Source organism: Microtus ochrogaster, linkage group LG4, assembly GCF_000317375.1.
Source record: "Microtus ochrogaster isolate Prairie Vole_2 linkage group LG4, MicOch1.0, whole genome shotgun sequence".
NCBI lineage: Eukaryota > Metazoa > Chordata > Mammalia > Rodentia > Cricetidae > Microtus > Microtus ochrogaster.
The window spans coordinates 30,836,967-30,862,435 of NC_022030.1; the positions used below are offsets into that span (position 1 = coordinate 30,836,967).

General features: G+C 36.6%; 1 protein-coding gene across 16 annotated transcripts in view; it reads right to left on the bottom strand.

The window, feature by feature from the left end:
- Nucleotides 1–9,909: 9,909 nt before the first annotated feature.
- Ppip5k2 (diphosphoinositol pentakisphosphate kinase 2) overlaps nucleotides 9,910–25,469 on the bottom strand; it is a 58,562-nt gene continuing 43,002 nt past the window's right edge. For 4 of the 16 annotated variants that reach the window (XM_026786068.1, XM_026786072.1, XM_026786066.1 and 1 more), the window contains 5 exons: nucleotides 23,572–23,691; nucleotides 22,678–22,776; nucleotides 19,128–19,268; nucleotides 14,984–15,109; nucleotides 9,910–11,594 (listed from right to left, as the gene is read on the bottom strand). In XM_026786068.1, the coding sequence (XP_026641869.1) occupies nucleotides 11,482–11,594; nucleotides 14,984–15,109; nucleotides 19,128–19,268; nucleotides 22,678–22,776; nucleotides 23,572–23,691 (599 nt within the window). In that variant the 3' untranslated portion in view covers nucleotides 9,910–11,481. The remainder of the gene's footprint in view (nucleotides 11,595–14,983; nucleotides 15,110–19,127; nucleotides 19,269–22,677; nucleotides 22,777–23,571; nucleotides 23,692–25,469) is intronic. The other 12 variants (XM_013351601.2, XM_026786073.1, XM_005361346.2 and 9 more) reach the window with 5 other exon arrangements.

Here is a 25,469-nt window from a genome sequence, read left to right on the forward strand (position 1 = left end):
TCAGGGATACAGATGGGAGACAGTCATGATGTCACCATACATATCAGAGGGATACAGATGGGAGACAGTCAAGATGATAACAATTATATGTTCTTAGCTGGATGGTACTTTGAGAGTGGGCTCTGCAGCCTCCAGAACTGGGAGGGAATAAATTTGTTTGTTATAAATTACTCATTCTCAGGTTCTAGGACAGCAGCACAAATTTGAGTAAACTGCTTCTTACGGTTTTCAGGTTATTTTTTTTTAATCACCAATAGCCATGTCGCTAAGGTTATAAAGGAGGGTAAACCTCAAAATCTTTTTGTTTTTAGTCATAAAAACGGTCTTCCTCATTACTTAAGCATTTTTATCAGTAATGCAAATGAAAAACGACACTGTGGTGTTTCACACACAATAAAACATACCTTATAATGTGTTTTCTCTAGTTTAAATGAAATGTAAGAACACATGAATCAGTTGTAAAATAATGAGCCACCTGGAAACATTTATTGTGTAGTTTATAATTTCACAGCTGTTCTTCCTAAAGTTAATACTTTATTATTTCAGGACCTTCAGAAAAAAGTCTTATAGAATCAGGGAGTCTCTGCAGAGCGTTAGTCTAGAGTTGGCAGATTCTTAAAGAATAAGTAGGTCTCTGAATGTGGTGGTGGCATACCTTTAATTGCAGCACTCCAGAGGGAGAGGTAGGCATGAGTTCCAGGCTGGATAAAGCTACATAGTGCGACCCTTTCTGAAAATTAAAAAATAAATAAGTCAGGCATAGCAAGTGAGTCCAGCTTTTTTAGATTTATTTATTAGTTATATATACAATGTCAGTCTGCATGTATGCTTCAGGCCAGAAGAGAGCACCAGGTCTCATTACAGATGGTTTTAAGACACCATGTAATTGCTGGGAATTAAACTCACACCTCTGGAAGAGCAGTCAGTGCTCTTAACCTCTGAGTCATTTCTCCAGTCTGTGAGTTCAGTTTGTTTGTTTGTTTGTTTGTTTATTGTTTTATAAATAATACCATTCAAAAATTCCACTTCCTCCTCTTCTCCCATTTCTCTCCCACTCCCTCACTCACCCTCCCCCCTCATCCTCCAGTCCTGAGAAAGGGTAAGGTACCCTGCCCTGTGGGAAGTCCAAGGCCCTCCCCAGTCCATCCAGGCGTAGGAAGGTATGTATCCAAATAGACTGGGATCCCAAAAAGCCAGTACATTCCATAGAGACACATCCCAGTGCCATTATTATTGGCTTCTCGGTCTGCCCCAATTGTCAGCCACATTCAGAGGGTCCAGTTTGATTCCATGCTTGTTCATTCCCAGTCCAGCTGGCTTTGGTGAGCTCCCATTAGATCAGGCAAATTGTTTCAGTGGGGTAGACCAAACCCTCGCGGTCCTAACTTCCTTGCTCATATTCTCCCTCCTATGAAGATTTGTGTTAGAATTTTGATGGAGATTTCAGTGAATTTGTAAATTTGTAGGTTACTTTTGGTAGAATGGCTTTTTTTTTTAAAGAAAAAAACTGTATTAATCCTACTGACCTATGAGCATGGGAGATCTTTCCAACTTCTGATACCTTCTTCAGTTTCTTCAATTTCTTAAAGGTTTTATCAGACAAATCTTTCACTTGCTTGTTAAAGTTACCCCAAGATAATTTATATAATTTGAGGCTATTGAGAAGGGTCTTGTTTGCTTGATTTCTTTCTCAGTCCTTTTGTAATTTGTATTTAGGAAGGCTATTAATTTTGTATCCAGCTACTTTGCTGAAAGTGTTTATCAACTATAGGAGTTTCCCAGTGGAATTTATAGTCACTTTATATATGCTAGCATATCATCTTCAAATGAAGGTACTTTGAATTCTCCCTTTCCAATTGGTACCACCTTGATTTCCTTCAGCTGTCTTATTGTTGTAGCTAATACTTCAAGTACTATGTTGAGTGTGAACAACCTTGCCTTATTACTGATTTTAGTAGAATTGCTTTGAGCTTCTCTCCATTTAAGTTGATGTTGGCTATGGGCTTGCTGTAATCTGCCTTTATGATGTTGAGGTATTCATACAGCGTTCTGACAGGGTTCTGAGTCTGTCTGTTCTACACATTTGGATAAATGATGTATTATATTTTGTGTTTATGTGTCCTTTTTTGGACCATAAATGTCTCCTGTATAACATAAAAAGAGAATTTTATGAATCTTCCATTAATTTTGAATTCTTAGCATAACTCATATATAGTGGGATGACATTGAATTTATTTCTGAATAGCTGCTATTGTTTTTTTTTCTCGTTTTGCAGCCCATTATCTAAAAACAAGAAACACAAAGAAAATATTTGTGGAGAACAACGAAACTAATAAGTTTCTATCATGTTGAATATAGACTCTGAAGAGCTTGAAATATATTTGCTGAGTGAGAAACAATGATACATTAATCATTGTACAACTAATGTACAATGTAGAAATGTACAACTAATTATCATTCTATTGGGCTAAGCAATAAACAGTATTTACATAGGCATTCTGTAAAGCTCCGACTGATGACTTAAGAATATCATACCACTGGGAGAAAAGTGGGCCCCTTAGAAAGTTAAATTCTCTTTAAAATGAGAAGTCAATATATACTAGCAAAACCAATTAATCAAAACATAAGCCTACACAACTATTATAAAAATATGGAGGCAAATATCTGGAGAAGAGCTAGTGGATTTGGAAGGAGCTGTCTTTTGGAAATGGGACTGAGTGTGTGTACAGGCCAGGAAAAAGGGAGGCAGTGCACAACCTATTGGGGGAGAGAGAGTTCAGAATGGGAAAACTAATCACAGACACCATTTTGTCATGGATTGTGATTGCTATTGAGTGTGTGGGTCCTTACCAAATGGTAAGTTGCTTTCCAAATGGAAACAAGACCTTTTATATTCATACATTCGTCAATGAGGATAATTATCTACTTATAAAGGATGTTCACTTAGCACACTTTAGGTGAAAAAAAAAAACCCACCTGCTCTCAGGCTACCATGGGAAAAGCTTCCAATTATGGCATTATTGATCATTAAAGTAAAGAATGCCTTCTAAGGGCATTTGTATATTTAAAGAGGCTATCTTTATATTCACCACAGGGAGATCATCAAGATTTTGCAATCTATTGTGTTTTGTTGTTTTGGTAGGAATTTCCAATGCTAACTTAGATCCTAGATCTAGCAATTAGGTAAGAAGTTCTCCTATACTATACTTGGTGTCGTGATTTGAACGGAAATGTCCTTCATAAGTTCATATGCTTGAATGCTTGGTCCCCAGCTAGTGTCACTGTTTGGGAAGGATTAGGTGCAGTCTCTCCTGCTCTGGATCATGATGTAAGCTCTCAGCTCCAGCTCCAATACCAGGTCTGCCTGCCCCCATGCTCCCTGCCACAATAATCATGGACTCACTCACAGAAACTGTAAGCAAGCCCCCAGTTAAATGCTTTCTTCTAAAAGTTGCCTTGATCATAGCATCACTTCACAGGAATAGAACAGTAACTAAAAAATTTGGCAAACAAGTTTTCTGCTATAAGAAATAAGTCAGAAGCCAGATGTTCATTTTTAAGATCAATTTTACAGATGTCATTGCAGCAGCTAATCAGACAAGTCTAATATATCACCTATGGTTGGAATCCTGAACACTAAAATTGTCTCTTATGGACATTTAGTTTATGGGAAGATACCGCCTGCAAAGACTGATCCTGTATACATATATTTTTGTTGTTGTAACAGAAACATTCCTATAATAATGCTTTATTTTGGCTAATATAAAAATTAGTTTGCATTTATGACATCCACCAACACCAAGAACTAAACATATTCTACGTATCAACAAGAAGCTATCATCTAAGTAAATTCCATTCTGTCACGCTGATAATTCTCAAAACATTGCTCAGAACCACATTAAGGAGTAAGAGGGAGTAATGATGGGAATAAGGGCCATTAACTTTCTGGTTACGTTCTTGAAGCAAGAGCTCAAAAGAGCATGGTAACTGTGATGACAGAGGGTGACAGGGATAGCAGAAGGACTACAAAATGTTCGAAAATTCTAAGAGGGAAAGGAAAAGCAAGCCATGTGGATTCTGAAGTTTCTGGACCTCAAGCAAACCCTGTGGGTTAGAGACAGAAAATCAAGACCCAATGGAATGCAGAGCAGTGTAGGGTTTCCCACATAAACAGAGGCGCGTTGAGGTGAATACTGAGGTCTTTCTCCCATTTCCTTATCCATGACAGCAGACCACTGTGTTCTTTCCTTGCGAGATTTAGAAAATCATCACAACCAAACAGCATAAGCAGTTTCCACACATCCATTCGTTGTTGGTACTTGGCTTCCTTGCCCGCCCAGCCTGTAGACAACCTGGCATGCAGGAGGACTTTAGGCATATGACTCCAAACTGGACACTTCCTTTTATTTTTTTTAATTACTGAAAGAATCCCATGCTTTCCCTGAGTTTTGAATCTTTCAATTTTAAATTTTCAAAATTGCATTTCTCTACATGAAACTGGTTGTGCCTGTCTCATAGGGGGATGGACCACTGCGTGGCTTCCCCTCTTGGGGCACGGTCCATGTATACAAGGCAAGTGACTTATAAAAATGGTTCCAGATGTTCTGAAGCATGCAGGACTCCTATTTTCATCATGAATTTTCAGCACTGACACTACAAGACAAATTTGAATTTTTACATAGAGCCAAAGAGACAATTTTTTAAATTATATGCTTTCTAGTTTCTTTCCTGAAAGCAACAATACTCTTCAGCAATATGGTAGAATCTGTGTTCTGTCATTATGCTTCATGCATCCCTCTCTCTTTTCCCTTTTCTTTCCATCAATCTATTCATACGTCCACTTTTCTTGAGCTTTCTCTTGAGCACTGAGTAGCTTAAAATGGGATTTTTAAAAGCAGCAAGCTATTTCCAGAAGACATATTCACTTTTTCTTTAAAAAAAAAAAAAACAACAAAAACCTTTCCATAGATCAAGTGCTCCTGAAGCACTATACACGGAATGACAAAGGGCCTGCTTTCTTCACCAAGGCACATCTTTATAAAAGCTTTAAAATGGGCATCTAAATTGTGCTTCCATTATCCCCTGGGGTAACACAATGGTTACAATATGAAGTTTATGCATGGCAGTGCATGCCTCATTTTGTTAAACAGTAAACATGGTAGTTTGCTAGAGTTGCTCTAACATGCTCTGAGATTGGATTGTTTCATTTTAAATATATTTTTTCAATAGGGAAGATGCTAGAATAACCTTGGTCTTTGGGGGGTACCTATTAGATTGTTATTAGACAGGCTGTTCCCTTGGCAACACATGTATTCATAATAGAGTTTCAGAAGCTATGAGAGCATCCTTGGCTCTAAAAATGCTGAAATGCCACTGAAATGAGAGACCTGGCTGACATTTGGACAATATACTACCCTAATACATCAGAAGAATAAAAATAATGTCTCAGATCTGTTTTTTTCCCCTTATACTTTACTAAATGTCATTTGATTTGATTCTGACAGTAGCATATTGTAGATAGGACTATCATTAATTTCCCCAAAATTTGTAATGAACAACAAAAAAAGTGACGCCTAGTTGGAAAATGGAAAGAAATTATCAGTTTTCAACAATTAAAAAAACCTTCATATGTGAAAATAGAAATACAAATTTTCCTCAACAAAATTAAAGGAAGAAATTAAAAGAAGTTTTAGTCTTAGTCCTGATGAGCCTGAGCTGCTAAGTGCAGTGAAGGTCAAATAGGAAGGTGCTTGGGTAGAATGCTGACACCTTTAGACACCGAGTGATAATAGTTTCCAAAGAAGATGACATAATCTGAGGGGGAAATACCAGAGCCTTGTCTAAAATTATGGAAATGGGATAAGTGCCTACACTAGAGCATTTCCTGTTACCACACAATAGCAGGAGAAGCCCAGGAGAAGCCAACCCACAGGAAAAAAACCCAGTGAATTCTCCTCCTGGAATTGCATGTCATCACTCCTCATGCCTGTCCACAGGAGGGAGATAAGACAGAAGGAGCCTAGGCTACTCTTTTGTAGCTTTCATTTTGGCTCCTTGTCTTAAATGGCTACTGTAACACCTCCATTTCTTATAGATACTGTTCAATATCTTGAAACACTGATCTAGTTCAAAATGTAAAGTGTTAAGGCTTCTTTCTGGTGGCCTGACCTGGCCATCAGTTCCAGGCTCATGGAATTTTCCATGAATGTTAATAACATGGGGGTGGACAGATAGTTGGTCAACTAAGCCGTTTCAATTGTCCTAATCGAGCCTCATGAGGAAGAATGGCCTTCAAGTTTTGCTGGGCTGATAATGAACAAGGATGTAGCCCTGATTGCTAATGACAGTGATCCTGTGAGTATAAGGTGAAATACTGTTGGGATAAAACTTTGTATTATTTTAATGGGAGGAGTCAGGTTACTGATAATATTAGTGCAGATAGCCAGGAGGCTGGAGCCAACTCTGCCTTTAGACCTTAAGAAATGTATAATGATTGCTCTAACAGTTTAAGACAGTTTTAATTGGTAGTTTCTTGTCTACAGTGAAAAATTATAGCCACAAGAAGTTAAAAATCTTACAGGCAATAATACCAAAAGTACATTACATGGGCTATACAAACCTCTCTTGTAAGATATCTTAATATTAGTTGTAAAGCAAAACCCATTGTAAATTATACCCTAATACCTACAAGAGGAACACAAAAAATAGAAAACATAAATACAAACCAAAATAAAGTAGAAGTAGAAATTATATATGTTTAGGAAAGTAATAAAAGTAGGTTATCTTCTAGGGTTCATGACCTCTCCAGTCACAGGTGTTTAACTTGGTCATAGTACTAGGCAAGATTTCCCTCCCTGTGTAAAGGTCTCAAGTTCAATTACACAGCTATGAGTTACTCCCCAGATAAAAGTGCTACTATTACACCATTGGGAACATTGTGCTGGGCTAGGCACCCTTGTGACTCACAGGCTCTATAGCTGGGTAGAATTAACAACTTTTTCTATTTTAGCAGCTTGCAAAGGACCTTTGGATATTGTTACCACTCGTATCCAAGGTGATTCCTTCAAGCCTTGAGTTCAGAGTGTGTGGTGTCTTCAGCAATAGGTCCTTCAAGTTCTGGGAGGCAAAGGCAATATACTATACTGTTTTGGGAGTCTCTTGGTCTACGTTGATTAACTCAACAAATTTTCCGTTCCAGGAACTGGGGTTTTTGTTAAGACAGCCTATGCTTTTTAGGGCAGCATTACCACTCCAGGTGGCATATGATATAACTCCTAACTGCTGTAAGACCTCCTTCAGCCAATAGTCTTTAAGACACTGGCCCACTTTGGTGTGGTCACATGTACTATATATTCAGATGTAGAAGCATGTACAGGCCCTCTTGGCTGCTGGATTCAGTTTCAGTTCCCTTTTCATGCAGAGGACAGTGATTACTGCTTTACCTGTGAATCTACCCCTAAATAAGTAAACCTTTATTAGATTATAATATATAATATATATGTTAAAGGTATTTTGATTTCAAAATTTATTTAAGTTAAGGATATGTTACTTTGGAAAAGAGGTTCTGTTTTTGTTTCCACAGAAGATGAGAACCTGTGGACTCATTCCAGGATAATGTGATTTGATAAAACAAAGCCTTCTGAAGGGTCTGTGTGAACCCCTAAAAATACCTTGCTCAACAAACAGCAGGAAGCAGTTTGGAGGAAACTATGCCCAAATTCCCAAATGACTGTTTATAGATGTTTGTTTTCATTTTAAAAGGATTGATTATAAGTAATTAATGGTCACTGTTCATTTCTAAATAAATAAATAAATCAGGGGGATACAATATATAGAGATGAATACTTTACCTTGGTATGGACTTTGGTCTTTTGATACAAATTTAAGGTTGATTTGCTATACTGTGCACATATATTTTTGCTCTTGTTTAAGGTATTGTTGTGCATCTTGTTTAAAAATGTAATGTATAATGAAGAAATACAGATCAATAGTCATAAATAATAATCACTGTAGTCGTGTTAGTTAGATTTTCTAGATGTACAGTTATATTTCAGATAGATAGGTAATCTTCAAATACTTCAATATAACTTAGGATTCTGTTGACTTGAGACATGATTGCTCCTGACAGCACCAATCTATTCCCAAGAGAATGTTGGGCACAAAAGATACTCTACTTGGAGCTTGTTTTCTTCTTGGCAAAACTAGCCTTTGGGGAAAGTACTGCCCCTGCCTGGGCCATGACAAAATTCATGATGTCCTAACTGGACAAGTACAATACAAACAAAAAGACTGCCAAACATTGCCAAAACAGGGTTAAGACTGTCTTTCAAATTTTCCTGCCTCTGAAAATTGTCCATCTGTTACTCTAGGCCTTAGCCATAGTTCATTGCCCCAACACTGCAAATGAAACTTGGGGTGATTGCCCAGGTAGTCAGCTGTCTCTGCCATTTCTTCAACCTTTTAGAAGTTGCTTGATTGTACTTCCTGTTTACTCAAGTAATATTATTTCCCTTCTCGGGTCTTTGATGGGGTTGAAGACTAGATAGTCATAGTTACTTTCCTCTTATGACTTAGCCAAGCCATTTCTAATAAAAGACTTAGACACCTTATGATAGAATAACTACTGAAACATTTAGCATATGTTTCTTGCTTGATATTGTTCATGCTGATTGTAATTCTAATTTTTATACTTGATATTTGTTCTTATTGTATACAGTTCTGTATTAGACTTAGAATTCTTTTGACAGAACAGGGATGTACTGCAGGAACTCCTTCAGCGAATAGCCTTTAAGATACTGACCCACTTTGGGAGTGGTCACATGTACTATATATGCAGATGTAAAAGTATGTGTAGATTGGCTGTTGGTTCCAGTTCCCCACTCATGCAGATGACTGCTAATCACTGTTTTCTGTGAGTCTGCCCCTAAATAAATAAACCTTTATTGTACTCCATTTCTGAGTTATTGTAGAACTCTTAGTATACCTACACCTAACTCCATTTAAGTTATACAGATACGTGCACATATATGTGTGTGTGTGTGTATATACGTAGATATAACTTTTTAAAAGTAAACATAATGTCTTCCCAGGGCTTCTTCAAACATCCCTAGTGTTATTTACCCCCTCCTCCCCGATCTGTGTAAGAACCCTCCTCCCAGTTAAAGTCTCTCAACAGCTAATTAGTTTTAAATTAGATTACACGAGGAACTTTAACTTTGGCTTATTGCATTTCTGCTGTGTATAAACACTGAACACAATGTCATATGCTTCAGTCACATTGTCACTTCCCTTCTGCCTCTATAGTCTGTCCATTTATACGACTGCTGAGCACACTGCTTTTCAATACAAGATGGCTATGATGCCCCCTTACACTTGTGAGTAAGTACAAGTGTGAAAGAATGAAAGATAAATAAGGAAGACTGACACCTCAGGATGACTTGATAATTCCTCAAGCTTGGCTTCTTCATCTCTTTCCTGGCTGGTCAATTAACGCTGCAAAAACAAACATCTTCTAGTATTTGAAAACTCTCAAACTCCACATCTCCTGAGTCCTGTAAGAAACAGATATTTCATACAAGCTTCCATAAATAGTCTAGGGTAACTATTTTGCTAGTACAAAAGAGACTCTCTGATAGTGTGTTTTTAAAAACAATTCTAGGATTCTTCAAAGCAATAAGCTTACTAAGCAATACTCTTGATTTTGGCAAATAAAATAAAATTACAACTACTAAATAAAACTGAGAAAAATGAGGGCTAGCATACTTTCTAAGGTGGAAGACAGTAAACTGCTATGTGCATGGCCACTAACAAGTTTTATTGATTATTACTTAATATAAAATGCTATTGGGACTTTCTATTTTGAAACATAAAATAACAAAGAACACAAAGCACTTGACATTCAAGTCAATCTTATTCTACAAAGAATTTTAATTCATTCCACTTAAAAAATAAAAGTAGTATCCTCACCCCCCCAAAATGAGCATATTAACCACATATTCACATACAGAAAACTAACATACATTCAATTGTTTACAAGATATATCACCATAAATCCATTTAATTCATTTACATTCAAATGAAGTATAGGAACTTATTTAATTACATATAGTTTTAACTTTTGTATTTCATCCCTTTTAAAGCAACCAAGATAATATAATAACTATTCTCTACGAATCAGTTCATATAGGTTGATTTAAGGTTAGAAGTTACTTTTGAAGAATTATAATAGCTCTATTTGTACAATAAGGGTGCAGTAGTTCTGAACATAAGCCTGGGGCTATAGCTTACTGCTTTATGTCATGTCACATCCAATTCCTGACTTTTATTTAGCAGGCTGCACTGTTCCATTTGTTAATAATCTCAAATGTTTCACACAATTATTTGTGCATAAAGGGGAAAAAGCACCAAGGATAGTGATTTCTTCTTTTTGTAAAAATATTAGATGAAATTTCAACAGTGATCTCCAAATCTCATCATTTGTAAATGACATTTACTTACTACAAATGCTCAATCTTTGAGTTTTCTTGGTGAAATCAACAAATGCATTGAACATAAGAATGGAAACACAACACACATATCAGAGATGGCACTTAGTAACAGCAGAATTCAGCTTCACATCAACAACTCCCATTTTTTATCTGAGTCCATAGAAAAACTCTGAAAATTAAGTGTAAGATTCATAAACTTACCAGTTACAGCTCATGAAAAAAAAAAAAAAACTTTAAAAATGCCTTTTTTGCTAATACAGAAAAAAAAAGGTTTTCCTGATGAACCAAGTACTCTTTATGGTAAAGAAATGTATAAAGAAAATATTTTTCTATGAATGAATTTGCAAATTTATGTGTATAAAGGTATAATTTTCCCACCTGTATTTGTAATATTTTAAATAATTTACAATACAAAATTCAAAGCACAAATTGAAAAAATAATTCATGTTCTATATTCTCCAGCTAATAAATATTGCAGCATATGGTATAGTAACAACAACGAAAAAAATTCTAATGTAAATGGTCAACGAGATCTCTTTGGAAATGCACTTTAAGAAAAGTCATCAATGTGTGATCTTGCTTGTCCAATCGTACTGAATGCAATCTTGTGGAGATGTAAGGATGTAGAGTCACCTGACCAGAGTGCACTTTGGTACCAGTCAGCCGGATTTTTGTGTCCTTTGTCTTTGCCATAGGCACATGGTAAGCATCACAGTGACAACAACAGTAGTTTGTCATGTATTTTGTCACACACAGAAAGCTGATAGACATTATTTTGAACATTTCTAGATCCCACCAAAGCTCTTCATTGGGATAAAAACAGAGGGTCCTCTGGCTTTGGAGGTGTTTAAAGCAAATAGACAGGTATATAAAGTAAAGTCTGCTAACACATGGATCACTGGTTTTGAACAGCTTCATAAAGGCTTCTTACACATCTTTTGCGAAGCAACAAGTTCCTTTCTAAGTATATGGAACTTTCAATTCTGTTGCGACTTCATCTTTTCTTCCCAGTGCTTTTCTTGTGTTCATGCCCTTCAGTTTTGCCAGTTAAGCTCTTCTTCCGAGTTGAGGTATGAGAAGCAACTGCTGTAGATGGTCCGCTGACTGCTGCACCCACAGAAGAGACAGTGAGATACACAAGTCATGAAGGATAAAATCATGCTGGTGGGGATGGACTATTTTACTATAACTGTAAAAAATCATTATAAGCTTTCAATATAACATTTTAAGTTTTTAGAACTCAACACAAATATAGAAGACTGAGACAAAAGACTATGTTCACAAAACCAACTTTTTAGTTCTATACTCTTCATGGCAAACACTCAAATTCATCATTGCAAGTATAATCCATTCTGCTAATCTCGTTTATACTGTGGCCAGGCTTTTCCCCATTAGCTCCAGATACAGAAATCCAACTGCCCATTAGAACTGTCTCTACTTATATCTGACAGGAATATAAAGCATGCTTAGCACTGAATATCATTTCCCTACGGGTACCATATTTCCTACACCTTCCATCTCATTACTGTGCAAGGCTGCAGAACTGAGAGGCAGAACTTGTGTCTACCCAACATCAAAGCCAGGGCCAGTCACAGAGCTACCCAGAGTGCAGCCAGAGTTCTGCTCCACAGGCTGAGGCTTGTCAGGCTGACATTTGTTCATATGACAAGCACTCAGCCAAGACAAGAAGAACTCCTATAACAACAGTGTATAAAGACAGCAGAAAGCGACAGAATTAGATAGTTACTAGAGAAGAATCAACATGTTTTAGTTTGAAAACTGGTCTCAATATCCATCACATAACTTGGCTAGAACTCCAGCATAAAAGCTAGTCTTATTAGCATGAAGAAGCAGATGACAAGTATTGGGACAACTACAGCTGACAGAAAGGAAGAGACTTTAATTCACACATGAACTATGATTAATCTATTGCATCCACAGAAAGCCTCAGGTAGAGCAGGCTACAAGAAAAGAACTGAATTTGTGAGCTCTCAGTCACTTCCAGGGACATAATTGTACAATCTGAGTTCAGCAAATTTAACTATTTACTTTTAAAATAATACAGTATTTTTTTTTGGAGAAATATAACTCAAATACTAGAATCCAAAGTTTCTATAACATGTCATTTGTAATGTCTATGATTTAACTAAAGTTACTTAATATACTAAGATTAATGTATGGTATTATAAATATTTAACATAACAGGAAACAGAAAAACGTCTTTCTTAAAAAGGGGAAAAGTGACACCGACTAATCAAAAAATGAATAACTTAAAAAACAATTTTTAGAGCAGCAACTTCATGCTCAGTGGTGAAATAAATCCTTATGCTTATAACAAATAAAACCTTGTAAAGTCTTGAAAGAAAACCTAAGATCAAATAGGATGCTCCAAATTAAAGCATGAAAATAAAATAACTGAAATAAAAACTGGTTGGATTTAACAGCAAATTGAGGCAAAAAAGAAAACAGCAATGAGGATTACACCAAAAATACAAAGAAAGGAAGAATGAAGACAAAGAGCAGAAGCAGACGTAATCAGAGTACTGAAAGACACACACACAGACACACACACAGACACACACAGAACGAGAATACTGGCACAGGCAGAGAAAACGGAAAGTGTTAACTAGCACGTCTTAGAGAAATACATTCTTAGGGAACCAGAAATCAGTGGGTTGTCAAGGAAAAAGATCAATTCTATCCAAAATTGGATAGCAAAATTGCCTTGCAAGAATAGGCAAAGACATTTTTCTGTTGTAATAAAAAGATGATGTTGCCAAAGTGTAAGAAATGGTAAAAGAGTTTTATGCTTAATGAAACGAGTGAGAAATACAGACTTCGATGACGGAATGACACACATCAGAGAATGGCAAATGTGGAGAAGTATGGAGCTTTATCTCCCCACCCTGCTTCGTTTCTTTAAGATAAACTACTACTCAAGGGAACTATCACAGCATTGCACTCTATTGTTTATACTGCATGTGGAGTTAACACATACACAGAGATAACCACATAGAAAGGACAGACGAAATAAAAGGTAAAAGAAAAATTGAAGGAAGCTGCAACCTTTCTATGTATTACTCTGGATGGTACGCAACTAACTCCAAGCAGACCATGAAATGCTAAGATTATGTATTTAGAGAAAGCAATAAAAGAATAATGCAAAAAATTACAACAAAAAGCAACACAAATATTTAAGTGAAATTCTACAGATTACTCAATCAATTCAAAATAAAGCAGAAAACAATAAAAATAAGTATAAGGCTAATTAGTATATAAGGAACAGCAACATGTTCTATAGTCCCAAGAGCAACCGAACCTTCTGGTCCCCTGATTACTGGCTAGGCTGACTGACACCAAGACACCAATCACACCTCCTCCTCTGCTGGTTTTTTTTTTTTGTTTTTTTGTTGTTGTTGTTGTTTTTTTGCCATGGACATAAAAACAGTACTAATTTCTTAGTAAAAGAAACTATACAAATGTCAGTTTTGTATTGTATATTAAATACATCAAAATTATTTTGACGACAACTGTGCAGTATTGGACATGAGCTTTATGGCCCTTATCTGACTGTAGAAGATTCAAATCTATTTAAAACACCAACTGATTCACAAGGCAAGAGTACCAGGGGATCTGTTCATCTGGCAGAAATGGAGGTTAGCTGTAGGAAAGCGGCAATAAAAGAAATTACCATTCGGTGAATGTTTACAATGTAGCCAAGTACTTCACACGTGTGTATTCACCTCTGACAATTCCATAAAGGAATCATTATCCAGATCTTCTTAGTGGAGACTAAGGATTAGTGTCAGGTAGGTCACAGAACTAACAACTATATCCGTCTCACTCCAAACCATAAGTTCATACTAAAAAGAAAAATCTAAAAATATTACAAACTGGAAAATAATCTCGACATCTCTGCCATGTGATTTTATTGTGAAACCACAGAATGAACAGGTTTGCAGTACCCATCTGGGATAGGGAATAGGGAGAAAGATCATCAGACCAGAGAAGCAGAGTTAGCGAGCAGAGAAAAATAAGAAGATGGAGAATGTCACTGGCAATCATGGTAAAAGGATCAGCATACAATCACACTAGCAAGCACTTAAAACAAAAATGCTGGCAAAAGCATTCAATGTGGGCGTCACATCACCAGACTACAAATGGAAGATAAAAAGCACCAGGTAGGGCTGGAGAGATGGCTCAGCCGTTAAAGGCTAGGCTCACAACCATAAAAAAGCACCAGGTAACATTTTGTTTTTAAACATAAAATGATGATGCCTTAGGCCCAAGAGATACGGGAGGAAAACACGGAAGCAAAAGAGGAAAGGAAGATTACATAGATAAAAACACATATAAATGACATGTGCATTAGATTTTGAATTCGGCATCACTACTGGGAAGGCAGTAGGAAACGCTATGATTTTTACAGCATCAGGAAAAACACTGCCGCCACTGTTACTGCTGTGTGGAATCCAGAGTTCAAGGGCATCTCTAACCTGCTTTGCTGCTTGCTTTAGTGCTCTTTAAGGTAGCCGGTGGCGTTGGGAGGATCTTTGCAGGTGTATACGTATTTAATGAGACTTTTCTTCTCATTCCCGGGCTGGAACGTGAGGCCATAGAAGCTGAAAAGAAATAAACAAAATATAGTAACACTACAAAACCACTTTTTACTCTTATTTTTACAATCTTGGGAGTTGAACCCAGAGCTTCATACATGCTCTAGAAGTACTATAACACTAAGCCATATATCCCTAGCCTTCTTCTACTTTTTATTTTGAGATAGCCAAAGACGCTCAGTCAGGCTGACTCTCTACTCACTCTGCTGCCCAGGCTGACCTTGAAATTGTGATCCTCCTGCCAGAGTCTCCTAAGAGGGTAGGGTTACAGGCCTGTGCCACAAAACCCAACTACAAAAATTCTAATAATATGGTTTAGTGGGTAAAAATATGTCCAGTAAGTAATAAATACAGGTATATAATAGAAAAGACAAGGTTTCCAGTCAATTCAGCCAAATCAGCTTTCTAATAAAAAGGCAGTTTTCTCAGAGCCTTAACTCAAATAAATGTTTATACTGCAAATACATATTTCAACAGTATACAGCGAAGAACCCCCACACCCCAAATCCACAGAGAAACATGCTACTTGCATCCTGCTCTAAGAGGCACTTAAAAAATGGCAGGGATTCATGGCTTATTTTTATTGCCTGTAACAAACAGCAATTTTTAAGAAAAAATCCTAATGATAAGTGCAGACTTGGGATTATTTATATATGAGCATTTTCATCTACTGACATATCATAGTTATTAAATAGATAACTGTATGGTAAGCAGTTAAATAATTCAGGTTCTCTTTCTTTTTACACAGATGAGAGTTATCTTCCATGAAGGGAGGAGAATTTATCCATAGCCCAGCTTTCTATTCAACACGGGGGCACAGAATGGTACAGCAAGAGCAGGTAAGGAGGTAACTTTTGGCTATGAAGTCCTACGGGTAGAGATGAGACAGCACGCAGGCAGCACAGGGAGCTCACTTGCATGAGTTTCTAAGCTCTGGTAAGATACTGCTGTCAGTCGTCTTCAATCACAACGTTTGGATTTTATTCTCAATGAAGAAAAGACTTCAGACAAACTAGATTAGCAATTTATTCTTTGCTATAAACACCACAGAATCATTACAGTCCTGTGCTTACTGAGAATTAAACATAAACAACAAAGTCACAGTATTCATACTAAGTATAAATTCTGTAACTGGTCTATAAAATATGAGATTCAGATTATTTCATAACTGGCACATTTTATTTAGTAGTCCAAAAGAATTGGGGTGGGGTGTAACAAAGGCTTTAGCAGACTTCGGGTTTAGTACTGTTTAACAACTGACTAGTTGATTGTCCTTAACAATATCTACTAGGGTTTTTCCTTTGACAGGAAACTTTCCCCAAAGACCATGTTAAAAATAAAATGTATCAAAGAAGTTCTACTGAATGAAAAGTCACAGAAAATAAGGTGCTCTAAACATTTAGCTTCCTTCTTAGTCATGGATTTTCAATGGTCCTTGGGAATCTTGGTTATGGCCCAATGATCTACACTGCCCCCCCCATGTCTATCCAGTCCTTTGGACTACATTATGTGACACACCTTTTCATCCAGTTCTCTTAATAGCTAACAACATGAAATTTTAAAAAATCTGAAAGCATTGAGTAAAATCTCATGATACAGAGAAGAGCTCATCAGAACAAACAGGACAGGAATCTAAAATCACCTTACTAATGTCATAATAATTTACTCTAATGAACTGGATTCACTAACTATAAAAAAATGAAGCCATCACAAAATAAGAGTACTATGGAATCAATTTTAGGATTATCTTTCTCTAGCTATTACATTATATTTTTCCTAAGAACAAAGAGACATCATTCCTGTATGACTTCCAAGTCATGAACTGCAAGCTTTCTAAAATCAAATAGCATCAATAGATGCCGGAAGACCTTTTCACTTATGAGACTCATTCTATATTCTGTAACTGAAGAGTTGAAAACCTCAGCTCAGGGGAGCAGTGAAACATGAAGTTTAGGGGAAAACAGTACACAATAATAGAGACTATTTGGATTATCTATTCTGGGGTCTTTGATGGAATTGAAGACAGATAGTTATAGTTTTAACTATGACTTTAGTTATGATAAAAGATAAATTAGATATAAAATTTTAGACTCACAAAGAAATACTGTAATTCTTGCTTGATTTAGACAGAAAAGGGGAGATAAATGAAATTCCCCTCTGTATGCTATGAATATGTTTTATTACCGCTGGTTAATATAGAAGCTGCTTCTATATATTTCTATATATTTGGCCTATAGCAGAGCAGAATAGACCTAGGCAAAAAAACTAAACTGAATGCAGGGAGAAAGAAGCGGACTCAGGCAGATGTCATATAGCTGCCTAAGGAAAAAGATGCTGGAACCTTACTTGTAGGTCATAGCCTTGTGGCGATAGATAGATTAATAAAAATGGATTAATTTAAAATGTAAGGGCTAGCTAGAAATACTCTTCAGCTATTAGCCAAACAGTGCGGTAATTAATATAATTTCTGTGTGATAACTCCGGTCTGGGTGGCCAGGAAACCAGCATGCAGTCTCCTATTACAGGGAACAGCACTGTGCATTTTATTAAATTGTAGATAACAAAAATGAGACTATCTTTATTTTCCTGACCCATTCTTATTTATAATTTACTTCATTTGGAGTTTATGGATGCTTAGAATTTGACAATTCATATAGAAGATCTGAAATTAAAGTCTGCTTTCCAAACATAGCTCCAAAGTGAAATACTTTAGAAACATCCTCATTATCACTACTGACTGACAGCTGGCCTATACTACCGGAAGCAGAAGAAATGGCAAAGGGTATAATCACTTTGAAGGATGGAGGAACATCATTAGGACAGATTAAACTATGAACAGTACTCCTCAAATATACAATGTGATAGCCCAGGAAAGGGGAGAGACATTAAGACTGGAAAGTGCTATTAATTCTAAGAACTTCCATGTCCATCATTTTATGCTCAGGCAAAAAAATATTTACAGCGTATTCGAAAAGAGGATAATATGCAACGAAAGTTTGTGGTTTTCTAAGATGTAACTAGAATAGTTCTCTCCTCAAATTAATGCTTTCCAAACTGGAAATTTCAACATTCTGAGGGATGCGCTGAGCTAAAAATGGCAAGTGCCACCTGATGTTTAATCTTTGCAAAAAAGAAAAAAAAAATTGTCCTAATAACAAAAAATGCTGCAGAAAACCTGGGTTGTTTATAAAATTTGAACCTTTCACACATCAATGTATCTCTAGGTTCAGGGAGAACAAAGTCAATTCCAAACTTATATAGCGAGGAACTCTCTTAATCCACACGAATGCATTCTTCACACTTTTTTTTTTATTTTTTAGGCAGGATTTCTCTGTAACTTTGGTGCCTACCCTGGAACTAGCTCTTATAGACCAGGCTGGTCTTGAACTCACAGAGATGGTCTCCCTCTGCCTCCCAAGTGTTGGGACTAAAGGCGTGTGCCACCATGGCCTGGCTCAGACTTTTTTTTTTTTAATTTAAGAAATACAGTTTAAAAGCCTTTTGTTCTAATTTGGTATCTTTGATAAAACACCTTTCAAAAAGTTGAACGTGCTGGCACAACATTTATAATCTCAGGTTCTGGGAAGCAGAGCAAGGAGGATCACTGTGAATTGGGGAGAGAAACCCTGTCTCAAAAAATGAAACAAAACAACAGTTACAATTAAATGTCTCAACTATTTAGCAAATACGGTGAGGGATGGGCAAGTGTGAGTTCATGTGAACCATTCTGTAAATTACAAAAAAGAATGTGAGCTTTCCAGCATGTATAGTTAAAAGAGTTAAAAAGGTGCTAATTCAATGATATTGTTTACTTTTTGTGAAAAAAAAGATTTGGGTATAGAATCAAGAAAAACAGTCTACTACCCATGTGTAATACAAAGGAATTACTAATATTATTCCTTTACCTATATCTCTCTTAAAATTCTATCACAATTATTATTGAATTTGCATTGCTAAAATTTGGGTTATATGTAGGTAATATCTATTGTCCAATAATAAAATATAGCAAAGGTAAATTCCATACATATTTCAGGGACCTTGCGTAGAACTTCAGTTGATGGAGAAGCAATGGAAGCCAAAAAGTCATCCACTTGCTTTAAAAACAGGGCATTGTGAAGAGTCTCCAGAGGACAGATAGACGGTACCATGGAATACAGCTCAAAGCCTAAAAGAGAAGAAACAAACAATAGAACAGTAAGGTTGGCTATTTCAAAACTCAATCATTAGAAAGCAAGGCAACTTACTTAGGACTGGAAAGTTCAGGTTTTTTACATGCAAACACACAAGATTTTTCAAGTCATGACACCAGATGCTATGCAACATGGAACCAAAACAAGATACGACCATGATCACTTTAAATGTCATCAGACAGTACAGCATGCACACAATGCTCCAATGTCACAAAAACCTAAGTACAGGAAGGAGAAAACCTGGGATGTAGGGGAGATAAATGTTCACTTTTTAATCTTTCAATGTCAGATCTATTTAACAGATGAACAAGCTGATGCTATATTTCCCTTAGACCAAGATGTTACAGTACCTTGATAATATGTACTTCAGCAATTAAATAATAAAGAAGGGAAATTCAGACACAAATTTTAGGAGTTAATTAGGTAGCTAATTGTGAAGCACAAATTGTAATTTTTCTCTAAGGCCATTAACACCCTAATGTGGTCCTTGGGCAACACTTCCTCAATCAGGCTGGACTTAAAATTCTTAAACAATCCTTTACTGAACGGCAATAATTTCATTTTTTGAAATCCCTGGTTGAGCAAAGATAGACCAAGTAAAAAGCAAATAAACTGCAAATATATTCATGTTTAACCATTGCACAGGCATACAAGATTTTCATGATGAATCATGCAGCAATATGTTAATATAATCAATAACACAAAAGCACTTATACACACAAATTACTTTCCTAAAACAAAAAAACTAGTTCCTCAATTTAATAATAAAATTATCTATTTAAACTTTATTTAACTGAATGGCTTTAAAAGCTACTGCCATATACTTTAAAAATAACCAGTGCTTCCCAAAATTCAAGTTAAGTCTTCTCGAAGAATATCCCCAACACTCAAATTTACATAAAAATAGATTATTATTAGTTAAAAAAATAAGTCATCTAAACTCAGACTGCAAACTAGGCTCTTCTCCATAGACATATGATCATTTATGTGATTACATGCTATTGGATTTCTTTACAATTTGGGAGGAAGTCAAGAATTGCTGGAATTCTCAGTTGGAACGGGGAACATTTTAAAAAGGGAATTGAATATTGTTATGAAAATAACCAAAGGATTAATAAAATTAATGCTAGATTTCCAGGTGCAAACCAAAGTATGACAGATCATTTCATGTAATGTTAGACAAAACAAAAGCAACGATAAAATGGCACAGCAGCAGCTAAAGCACCTCACTCAGTTCCCACTGAGGAACGAAGCTTTACAACTCCCTTTCTTCTTAAGTACAAGTGGTTCATGCAAACAAGCACAACTCCTTTCTTTGCAGTTCTCTAGACAATATGCTTTTCTCCTTTCTCAGGGTGCTCAGCCGTCTTTTGTGAGAGCTCCTTTCATTTGCCTGCTGAATTTCAAAACAGCAAAGGATGTCTGATCAAATTGCTCTAGACTACACTCTTGCCATTCATCTCAAACAGCTCTTAATGTACAATGAAAGGGTTCGTGCCGCAGCCTCAAAAGCCACCCTGCTGACATGTTTGGACACTACGAAAACATACCACTGGAGCCTAGAAATTGCACAGAGGAAGCAGAGCAGCACCCACTGAGGGATAGGGATTCTGCACAGAGGCCCAGAAAGTAAGGTTAACACTGCCAGAAGACACTTGTGCACCATGTTCCTTAGCTAAAGATGGAGGGAGGGAAGTCCAGGATGTGGGTTATAGACAGAAATAACATGAAAGTCATGGGAAATAAAAAGTGAAAACGTCACATGACAATTCACAGGACAGATAAGACAGAATAGCATTAAAGAAGAAGAAATATCGAAAACCCCAAAGGAATATTTCTAGAATTGAAAGGAATATACTTCTATGCAATAAGCTGCATAATGTAGACAAGCCACATTTAAAAGAAAAAGCCTAAACCAAAGGAATACAAAATTACTCTTATTTTCAATTAAATTTAAGTACTACTTTTACCTTTAGTTAAACATAGAAGTTTCCCAGAAAACCCAGAGCTTGCCGTGAAAAACAAAGGCACTCATACAAAAGATGATAGCTCCTGTAGTGGTTTCTGTGAGATGCTTTTCTTCTAGGACTTACTAAGCATATGCTACCTTTAGAAATTGCAACTATTATCAAATCAGATTTTTTTTTCTCCAAAAAGTAACATTTAAACAGCTACACTGAAGCAAAGCATATTAAGCTATTTGGTTAAATTTTCACTTGAGGATGAGTTCTTCTTAACTTTGTCAAATAAGTTTTAGCCAGCTGTTATGCAGAAGTGTTAAACGGTCCAAATGAAGATCATAACTGTGTGTCGATTCTTAGGCTTCATAAAAGTCCGTTTTTGAAAGACTTATTTGCAGTTTTACTTCACTACAAGTGAAAGCAAAGTCTATGTGGGATTTGAAAGCAAACAGAAAGCCAGGTATGATGTCTTTTGTCTGTAATCCAAGCTCTCAGGAGGGTTGACGCAAGATGACTGACTGCAAGGTTGAATTCAAGCTGGTCTACACAGTGAGCTCTATGCTAGCCTGACTACAATATCAGGCTCCACCTCAAGCAAAACAAAATATTCCCAAAACACAACCAATCAGTAACTATTCCGCCTGGATCGACATCAAGTTCTTAGCAAAAACCTAAAACACCACAACTCAATTCATAATGGAAGTCACGGACACACTCCTATCCAGCGTCACTATAATGGAACCTGATTCTTTTAACTTTAGTTTTCTTTCGACCAGGAAGTTTCCAAATGTTCAGAAAAAGCAAAGGCACCAAAAGGCGAAGACTACTGGGTAACAGTAAACCATAGGTATAGCCACCCAAGGACAGGTTGATCCTGGACCGTCTCCGGAGCCGTCCACACTTCATCGAGTTCTGTTCAGACAGAGAGCCAGCCGTCTGCTGCAGTGTCCCTCGCGGCAGCTGGCTCCCAAGACCTTTACAGAGACATGTCTCACTGGGCTCTTTGACATGGGTTGCTTTGGATTTTGTTGAATAACTCAATAAAACAATGTGATCAAAAAAATAATTAGAAAAAAATGTTAAGAATTAAGAAGAAATTTAGGAATAGTAATTGTATCCTTAAAAATTATATAAACTGATCACTTAAGAAATTAGAATTTCCAGGTGTTAATTCAGAATTAAGGCTCATCATTACTGTGGCCATTGGACAATTTCATGAGTGATGCTCAATTATTGTGGAAATCACAACAGAAAAGAGAAGAAGACAGTATCAGTGGTTTGGTAAGTAAGTTGGGATTGTATGCCAACTGAAATGAAAGACGGATAAATACACGATACTGTGTATCCCACATTTTAAAATAAAAGAAAAAAATTAAAAAGGGATGAAGCAGGGAGTATCTTTTAAAATAAAAAGCAAACGTACCATTGGTTGGGTGTCGAGCAAATGAGATAGAAAACCTTTTAACAGCAGACCCGCGTGTGGCGTCTGAGAAAGAGAAAAACAGGTCCCTGAAGTTCATAGCTGCCAAAAGAAGAACACTTAAAACAGAGGGAACAACAAACACGTGAGGAAGTCGGAACTGGGTGACATGCAGACGGAAGAATGAGAAAGCCGAAGACTGGTTAGAAGCAGTAACTGGCTTGATGGTACAGGCAAAATGTTTAATGAAATACACAAAAGAAAGAAAAGCAAGATGACCTGGCAATTCCAGTAAATCCATGTTTTACTATTTGTACAGATAAGAGCAAACGTTTTAAACAGTGCTGATCCTGCAAGAGCTGAAAACATCCCTCCTATCACAAGGGACAAATTTTCACGAGTCTCAGAGACATTCTGAATATCAGAATGTTAAAACTGAAGTCATATTAACAGGGAACTTAAAAATAGCCCGTTCTATTTATTTTTATAAAAATGATGGCCAATATATTTTCTCTCACAAATAGACATTCTATTCTATTCTAGGCTAAATAGTTTGTTCATATTAATAAATAAAATGAAGTGTTAATTATAGATAAAAGTTTAAATGTTAAGGGAAATTTGTTCTTTATAATCTAAAATAATGATGAAGTTATAAAATTTTCTATTTTAACAGACCATTTATTGTTCATGTAGTCTAAATCTGTTAATGACTACCAGAACCTAGACCCCAGATGTGGACCCCAGAGAGCACTGAGGGTTGTGTGGGAAGAAGTAGCTAGGGCTCCACTGCAGTCTGTGTTCTTTGACTTGCTTTGGAGAAACACTGCTCATGAGTGTGTGCATGAGTGTAGGTATAAATCTGTGTATGTGTGTGTGTGTGTGTGTGTGTGCACATACCATCTATGCAGCCAGAAGAGGTCAGCTTTTTACGATGAGTACGAGCATAATCTTGTAGGTTAGGTGCACTTGAAGAACCCCCGAGCACTGAGGTGCTAAACAGGCCCGCACAGTGAGACCCTGATGGGAGTTAGAGAAGATACATACAACAACGGGTGTTCTTCCATTCACATTGGGAATGCATGCAGCATGCAATCAACATGGCTCTTACCAATGCACAGACAGCCTTTGGCAGTGCCTTGAACAGATTCGCAATATGCTTGCAATAGTCTAGTGATACCTATTTGAATTCAGTGCTTCTAAAGGCCACTATTATTCATCACAAACACAAATGGAGTAATTTAGTACTGGGTAAATTTTCTTTGAAAAATAAGCCAACAAAATAATCAAACATATACATGCTAAAAGTACTAAAAATACCACCATGAAAATTAATTTCAGAACAGAATAGAGTCTTATCACAAATATGTGAGAGGAAATTTTATATATCATATATATTATTTATGTGTATATAGTTGAGCAAAAATTAAGTCACATTAGGTACTTTATAATATATACCTTAAAATGATAATTTTTCCTGATGCCCCTGAATTAAGAATTATCATACTTTCTTATGAAAAAAGAATATTTATTAATGAAAACAGACAAAAGTTATTCCTTTTCAGGCACTTAACAAGTAAGTGACTTAACATAGTAAGCTTTTAATAAAGGCCTCCCCCCAAAAAAAAGCCATCAAAAAATAAAACAAGCCAGTATAAATCAATGCTTTATTTGTGGCAAGTCTCCTCACTTAAAAATGTTCACCACTGAGAAAAGTATAAATAATATCTGTAAAATATATAATATGATCAGTCAATGAAAGAGAGCAACGTATGATCACATAAAGATATCACAGGAAGACCAAAAGCTCAGGATAGCTCAAGGTAGTAAACTAAAGAAAGAGCTCAGGTTTATAGGCACCAACACAGTTCAGATTCTACAGATTTTAACACATTATGTTAACTATTTATGTTTTGGGCCAAGCGTATTTAGACAGGCAGGTACAGAAGATAATATGTCATTGCTCCCCTCTGTCTGCAATGAGCATGAGGTCAGTGGTTGAGAGGAGTTCGGCAGTGGGGCTCTGAATACTCCCGAGGAAGCGGATGTTTACAGTTCAGCCAAGGGCAGGGCTGCCTGTACGGGAGCTTCACTCTAATAGTCTCCAAAGAGCTACTCCTGATGAGAACCAGCTCACCCAGAGAGGGTATTTAAAGGTCTTTTTACTTTACTTGCTCCTTTACCTTTTTATTTTCTTTTTTATTTGTACCTGAAACCATCATCTTTTGGTATATTCACTGGTAATCACCAGCTGATACTTTTGCACTTTCTTTTGGAACGTGTTCCAAATTCATTTTTAATTCATTTTAAGTTAGTGAATATTATTTCTACAAAGTAAGGGCTTTCATGGCAGCATCCATTCACAGACCTTAAGCTAGTGCCACCCCCGCTCTGGGTAGTACTCACATGAACGTCAGGTTAGCAAGAGACACTGCCCGCCAGTGTTTCCTCTGCCACATTTAAAACAGCTATATTATGTTATTAGTTTGACATTTGTAGCTGGGTAGGGTGGGGCCTGTCTTTAATCCCAGCTACAGAGACAGGTAGATTCCCGTAAATTTGAGGCAAACCTACTGTAAATATCAAGTTCCGGGACAGCCAGGAATACATATAGAGACTAGTTCCAAATTAAATAAATAAATAAATCTCTTATTATTAAATTTACTTATTTTTTTAATTCAGTGGTACCTTTTCCTCCTTACCTGACTACCGGGTTTGTTTTACGGTACCAAGTATAGAAGAAGGAACCACATACATGCTGGGCAACTGCTTGGCCACTGACCTATAGCCCAGCCCTC